At 56.7% G+C, this 7,017-nt stretch overlaps 1 protein-coding gene across 1 annotated transcript; it reads left to right on the top strand.

Annotated features, from left to right (window-relative positions):
* Positions 1–3,618: 3,618 nt before the first annotated feature.
* LOC112960880 (protocadherin gamma-B2-like) lies at positions 3,619–6,250 on the top strand. The gene is made up of 2 exons (XM_026055528.1): positions 3,619–6,030; positions 6,182–6,250. The coding sequence occupies exons 1-2, from the start codon at positions 3,619–3,621 to the stop codon at positions 6,248–6,250; spliced, it is 2,481 nt and encodes an 826-aa protein (XP_025911313.1).
* The last annotated feature ends 767 nt before the right edge of the window (positions 6,251–7,017 follow it).

Raw genomic sequence — 7,017 nt, 5'->3', positions numbered from 1 at the left:
GCTCTCTTAGAGGCCTGCAGACACATGGCCTGCCTCTCGGTGTGCCATCCTGCATAGCCCAGGACTGGAACCAGGCCTTCTCCAATGGCAGAAGGAAGGTCACAGTTGCAGGCAGAAATAATTTCAGCTGAACATGATATCCTAAGACTGGATAAGGCTGGGTAACAGGACTTTTGCCTAGAAGCTCCCCAAGGCAACAGGGTTTCAAGCACAACAGTGTGAAATCATTTTTCCTTGTAACTAAGGACATGCACGCCAGGGTGCATGTGTCCCTGTTGCAGCCAGATGTGGCCTTGGCTAAGGAGGGAAACAAGGGGCTGTATTGATTTGACTTTGCTTCTAGGTGCTGAGGACCACCATCATGCGGGGAAGGAGCTAGGAAAAGCAGTGACACTTGTGGCGTGTTCTGAGCCTGCCCATCGCTCTTGCCTCGGTGGTGGGGAAATGAGGCAGGAGGATCCTTTGTGGGGACAACGAATTTCCTGGCTGTGTCTGGGATCCACAGAGAAGAGCCATCAGCTGCAGGAGGGAGGGAGCTGAGCACGGAGATAGCACAGTCTTGTGGTGGCTCTAAAGCACTGTGATAAATCCCCATMGCATCACTGCGTGGAAGAGAAGTGAGAGGTTCAGGCGTGSCATGGAGGGAAGCAGAGCCACCTGGGCCTTTCGCTGTGTTGGGTGTGTCTTCCACTTGTCGTTGTGTCAGCATGTTTGTCAGGTTAGGTGTTAATGGGTGGGTAGTGACAGAAGGGTGAAGGTGATGTATCAGAATGCAGTGTGCGTTTTCCAAATCAGAGGTGCTGCTACCTCCTTCGGGAGACCGTTCCTAGGTGTGCCTGTGTATTGCTGGTTGCCTGCTGGACTTCCCTGCTTTGGGAGAACACTGAGCTCCAAGCTGTGGATGGAGTAAGAGGCTGGAAGAGCGACATGACTGCTTGCTAAGTTTCGAGGTGTGAAATGTATGTGCATACGAGAGAGGCACCACTTGACCTGAGTAGGGGATCACCGTTGTGCTCTTCCCAAGGTACTCTACCGGCTTGTGAGTGGAGATAAACAACTGTATGTTTATAGGCGGCAGCCTATCCTTAGGCCTTGGAAGTCTGGGCGAAGTGTGAGCGAGCAAGCTGGAGCATGGTTCCCAGTGGCATGTGGAGTCCTTGATGTCATTCCGAGAGGACAGAATGCCTTGTTATTTCTCAGGGGAACTGAAACCTTTGGGGCTGAATCTCATTGGACCTCTCAGGTCGGAGGCCATGCAGTTCAGTGAACACTGCCCCAGCTTAGAACTGTGCTCTAAAAAAACCCCCATATATATATATATATATATATACACCTGTTGTTTATGGAAGATGCATGTTCCAGTTTTTCATCTCTTCTCGGTTTTGTAGGGTGGGAATCGAGCGATGGCTGTCCCCGTTCCCGGAAGTGGCCAACACTGAGAAAGAGCAGGAGAATTGCAGTGCATCTCTCCCATTTTCTTCAGGCCTTCAAGAGATACCGTTTCTGAGACCTTTTCTTTTTCTTTTTCTTTTTCTTTTTCTTTTTCTTTTTTTTNTCTTTTTCTTTTTCTTTTTTTTCTTTTTTTTTTTGGCGAAGGGTGGTGAGGGGTTGTGATTGACGGTCTGAAGTCTTCTGAACACTTGCCTCTCTGTGGGAATGCTGTCACGCTGGCATCCTCTGCATGCCTCCAGCTTTACAGTGTTCATGTGACCAATAATGTTTGAATGCCGTGTGTACTCTGGAACCTAATAGCACTGGTAGGCAACTTTTTTGGGATGACATCAGGGGCAAAAGTGGAAGTAGTGAGAACTCACTGAATGCTGTAATGATCTTGTCAAGAAGGCAATTACTTTCCCCATCACGTTCAGTATAGATATTGGGACCAGGAGCCCTTAGGCCGTGTCTGCAGTGCAGGACATCTTGTTTTTCCTCTCATGATCGTTAGCTTACCATACAGGTAGTGCTGTCATAATAATGTGTACTATGGATGATTAAGCTCTTTTCTGTTGGTGTTGTATTCAATAATGTTTTATTTTCCATTCTTCAGTCCACCCCACTCCTGGAATGTTCTGTGCTTTCTTGCTGCAAAATGTATGTTGCTGTTGTTCTGTCATCTTTAAACTAGTCCTTTCTCAAGTTTTTGCCTTTCTTCAAAGCTTTACTGAGCTTTCTTTTGTGGGAGTTTCCTTATTTTTGTTTCTACTAGTCCTTTACCTTACTTGAATTTGTACCTGGAATGTTGGTTTTAGTGGGCTGCAAGCACCTAAGTCAGCCGCTACCACAGAGCAGTAGATAATTGTTCCTCTTTACAATTCATGGAATAACACATTGGCAATTGGAGCACCCTGGGAGTAGGAAATACACGGGTCTATTTTTGCTTCTCATCTATGCTCTTATGTTTATTTGCTTATCCCGTTCACCAAGAGAAACATTTCTAAAAGGAGGATTTAAAAGGGATGTGTTCACTGTTCTAAAACTAGAACTTGTGATCTCCATAGTTCATGAAACTGGCAGCATATACTGATACTGCTGTTCTAGACAGTAATAGCTTGCCGTGTTCTCCCAAAGCACTGAGCCTCTGTCACTCCCAAAGGTGTATAAAATAATAGAGTATAACCAAGACTCGCCTCAGATAAACTGTTGTACATGGTGGATTCGATGCTTCCTTTCCACAGTAGCTCATCTTCTGAAATACTTTGCTACTGTGGCTCGTCAGATCTCCTAAAAATAAAAGAGCTGGGGAAGTTAGCCCCCAGCACTAGCGGATGCTCTCAAAAGATATCAGAGGTAATCAATATACGCTGTACCATGTACCTTCCTGAACTTATTGTACTCGTTTGTGCCCCGGTGTACACACCCTGCGCGCTCCTTCACTGCTCCCTTGCACATTCCCCACCCAGACTCCTTTTCTTTACCAAAGTCGTTTGACCTCCCTTTCCCAGTGGATGAGAAAACTCGGGAAAGCCAAAGGTGAATCTCATATCCACAAAGCAGCGCCTCTCCGTTGCGCTCCCGGGTAGCTGACGGCGCCGTTTCAGGCCCCACTGCTGGATGCGGCTGGATGGGGCAGTGACGGTGGCGCCGCACACCCGTCGCCGCTGCAGTGGCGGCGCGGGGACTCCGGGTGCCGCTGTTGCCCGATGCTGCGCCGCAGCCGCAGCCAGAGCCGCAGCCAGAGCCGCAGCCGGAGCCGGAGCCGGAGCCGGAGCCGCCGCAGCCTCCCGCGGGGCGGCTGCTCGCTCGCACAGCGCCGGGCGGGCGGGGACCGGCACAGGCAGAAACACCCGCTGGGAGGGCGAGAACGACCGAGCGGCCGGCGGGAGAGGCGGCGAGCGGTCGACAAGACGATTCTCGTCTCCCCTGCAATTCTTACCTTGCTAGAGGATATTTTGCGAGTAGACAGCGCAGGCGGGGTGCAGGACTCTCCGCGGAGAGAAGGGAGAGCACGAAGCAGATTGGCGGAGATCAGCAGCGGCCGAGGCGGCCCCGGGATCGCCGCCCCGCGCTGCGGTGCCCGCGAGTGCCGGACGGGCACGGAAGGAACGGAAGGGGCAGGAGGACGGAGCGCAGCGCGGACTGCTGAAAATGGAAAGCCGGCACAGCGAAAGGCAAAGCTCGATGGGAGCCGGGGCAGTGCTGCTGTGCGCTTGGCTGCTGTCGTCGGGCTGCCGGGCGGTGCCGGAGCGGCTGCGCTACGCGATTGCCGAGGAAACGGGCAGCGGCTCCGTGGTGGGGCCGCTGGCGCGGGACCTGGGGCTCAGCCCGGCAGAGCTGCCGGCACGGCAGCTGCGGATCAGCTCGGAGAAGCACTACTTCGCCGTGAGCGCGGAGAACGGGCACCTGTACGTGAGCGAGAGGCTGGACCGGGAGGAGATGTGCGGCGACTCTGCGTCCTGCTCGGTCAGYTTCGAGGCGGTGGTGCAGAACCCGCTCAACGTTTTCCACGTCGACGTGGCCATCCAGGACATCAACGACAACTCGCCGGTCTTCCTGCAAGAGAACATCCACTTCGAGATCAATGAGTTAACTTCTCCCGGCGCCCGGTTTCACTTGGGAAATGCCGTGGATGCGGACGTGGGCCGGAATTCCCTGCAGGGCTACGAGCTGGAGGCCAACGCCTACTTCGCGGTGGAAGTGAAGGAGAGCCAGGACGGCAGCAAGTTCGCGGAGCTGGTGCTGCGCCGCGCGCTGGACCGCGAGAGCGAGCAGAGCCTGCACCTGGTCCTGACGGCGGTGGATGGCGGCGAGCCGCCTCGCAGCGGCACCGCCCAGCTCTGGGTTAACGTCACCGACGCCAACGACAACGCGCCCGTGTTCGCGCAGGACCGGTACCGGGCGAGACTGCGCGAGGACGCGCCGCCGGGCTCCTCCGTGCTGCATGTCTCCGCCTCCGACGGCGACGACGGCACCAACGCCCATATCACCTACAGCTTCGACAAAGTGCCAGCCAAGGTCCTTCGGCAATTCGGTCTGAACGCAGAGACCGGGATGATCACGCTGAAGGAGGCGCTGGACTTCGAAGACACGCGGGGCTACACGCTGCTAGTGGAGGCGAGGGACGGCGGTGGGCTGGTGGCGCACTGCAAAGTGGAGGTGGAGGTGCTGGACGTGAACGACAACGCGCCCGAGATCACGACGTTGTCGGTGTCGAGCCCGGTGCCCGAGGACTCGCCGCCCGGCACCGTCGTGGCGCTCCTCAAGGTGCGAGACCGGGACTCTGGCGACAACGGGAAGGTGCGGTGCGAGCTGGAGGGCGAGTCGCCGTTCGCGATCGTGGCGTCGTCGGGCAGCTCCTACAAGGTGGTGACGGCGAGCGCGCTGGACAGGGAGCGGGCGGCCGAGCACAACGTGACGGTGCTCGCCAGCGACCGGGGCAGCCCGGCRCTCTGCAGCCGCGCGGCGCTGGCGCTGGCCGTGTCGGACGTGAACGACAACGCGCCGGTGTTCGAGGAAGCCGCCTACAGCGCCTACGTGGCGGAGAACAACGCGGCGGGCGCGGCGGTGCTGCGCGTGCGCGCGCGGGACGCGGACGCGGGCGCCAACGGGCGCGTGAGCTACTGGCTGGTGGGCGGCAGCGCGGGCGAGGCGGCGGCGGCGGCGCCCTACGTGTCGGTGGAGGCGCGGAGCGGCGCGCTGTACGCGCAGCGCTCCTTCGACTACGAGCAGTGCCGCGAGTTCGCCGTGGAGGTGAGGGCGCAGGACGGCGGGTCGCCGGCGCGGAGCTCGACGGCGACGGTGCGCGTCTTCGTGGTGGACCTCAACGACAACGCGCCGCAGGTGCTGTGGCCGGCGCCGGCGTCCTCGTCGTCGTCGGCGGCGGGGAGCCCGGTCGCGGGCCCGTTCGAGGTGGTGCCGCGGTCGGCCGAGGCCGGCTACCTGGTGGCCAAGGTGGTGGCGGTGGACGCGGACTCGGGGCGCAACGCGTGGCTGTCGTACGAGCTGGTGCAGGCGACGGAGCCGGCGCTGTTCGGGCTGGGGCTGCACAGCGGCGAGGTGCGCACGGCGCGGGCCGTGTCGGAGCGCGACGCGGCGAGGCAGCGCCTGGTGGTGGCGGTGAAGGACCACGGGCAGCCGGCGCTGTCGGCCACGGCCACGCTGCACGTGGTGCTGGCCGAGAGCTTGCAGGAGGCGCTGCCGGCGCTGAGCGACAGACACGCTGAATCCGAGTTGACGTCTGATTTAAATATCATTCTCGTAGTGGCGCTCGCTGTGGTTTCCTTGTTATTCGTTTTTACAGTCATTATGATTTTGTTTTTTAAATGCCGAAGGCCGAGGAGCCCTCCCGTCTTCATAACCTCCGACAAGGAACTGTATTCCAGCCTGGGCTCCAAAGCACCTTACACCTACTGTAGCAGCACGCTGCCTTTGCCCTATTCCTACGAAGTTTCTTCGGCCTCTGAGTCGGTCCAGAAAGACTTCACGTTTCTTAGACCAGGGGCGGCAGCACTGACGGACCGTCTCCTACTGGAGGACCCCGTCTCAAGGAGTCAGTCCGGAAAGGAAGGTCTGAGCCCAGACAGCTCAGCACAGGTGAGATATACCGTCCTCGGCCTCGCCAGTGAGCTTGCGCAGCCCTTCTCTTTTCCACTCTTACTCCACCTGGGAATGGCGGTCATTCGACATCGCCTCCCAGCTCACGGCTGAATAGCTCGGAGAGATTGTCTTGAATCTTTTCCTTTAGACTGCCTATCTTATCCGCGAACTTTCGCGGATAAACTTCCGCGAACTGCCCTTTAGAACCGACATGTGACGCTCGCGGTTGTGTTGGTAACGTTTCTGTCGCCAGTGAACGAGTTACTACGGGGGTGAGTTTTACCGGCGGGTGATCGTGTGAGCATTGAGGGGAGCGATGGGAAAAGGCTCTCGAGGGTCCGAAACTGAGACAGACCTTTCATCTTGTTCCAGTGATTCCTTCATTTCGTGTCTCAGACAGCTTAGTGAAGTAGATTTAAGATTTACCCCGGTCTGTTCACTTAGTGAGGGCTGCGACTCTGTGGTCCTTTCGTCCGTTTTCCCTTCCGGCTTGATTTTCTTCATGTCCTGTCCCCGTCGTGCACACCAGTGATTTAACATTCTCCTTCCGTCTTCCTTTCACCGGGGAGCCGGAGCTGGTGCCTGACTGTCGCTTAGAGCTTGGAGCTGAGCGGGAAGGTGGTTTGGGTCCACCGGTTGCTGCTGAGACTGACTCCTCTGGAGCCATGGTGGGTCTACGAATACTGTAAGAGTGAGTGACTCTGCCTGTGACTTCTCTTGAACTCGTGTTTGAAGGAATCCCAGTGTATAAACTGATGGCGCCCTTACTCTTAGCTACCACATATTTCCTCTTCTTTTCCTCTTGTCCGTCCAAATGGTGTTTTCAGGACCTCTGAGAGGTATCGCCTTGAATTTTCTGGCTTCCCATATAAGCGAATGGGGGATGATGTCCCCAGGTCATTCGAAATATAAGAGATGGGAATGTTTAATCTTCTGTGCCTTTACTGAGTGGAGAAATCCTTGCGTTGTACTCAGTACTCCACT

Source organism: Apteryx rowi, unplaced genomic scaffold (assembly GCF_003343035.1).
Source record: "Apteryx rowi isolate R43461 unplaced genomic scaffold, aptRow1 scaffold_1231, whole genome shotgun sequence".
Lineage (NCBI taxonomy): Eukaryota > Metazoa > Chordata > Aves > Apterygiformes > Apterygidae > Apteryx > Apteryx rowi.
Note: the sequence above shows the minus strand (reverse complement) of the source record. Positions and strands in the feature narration are given on the sequence as shown.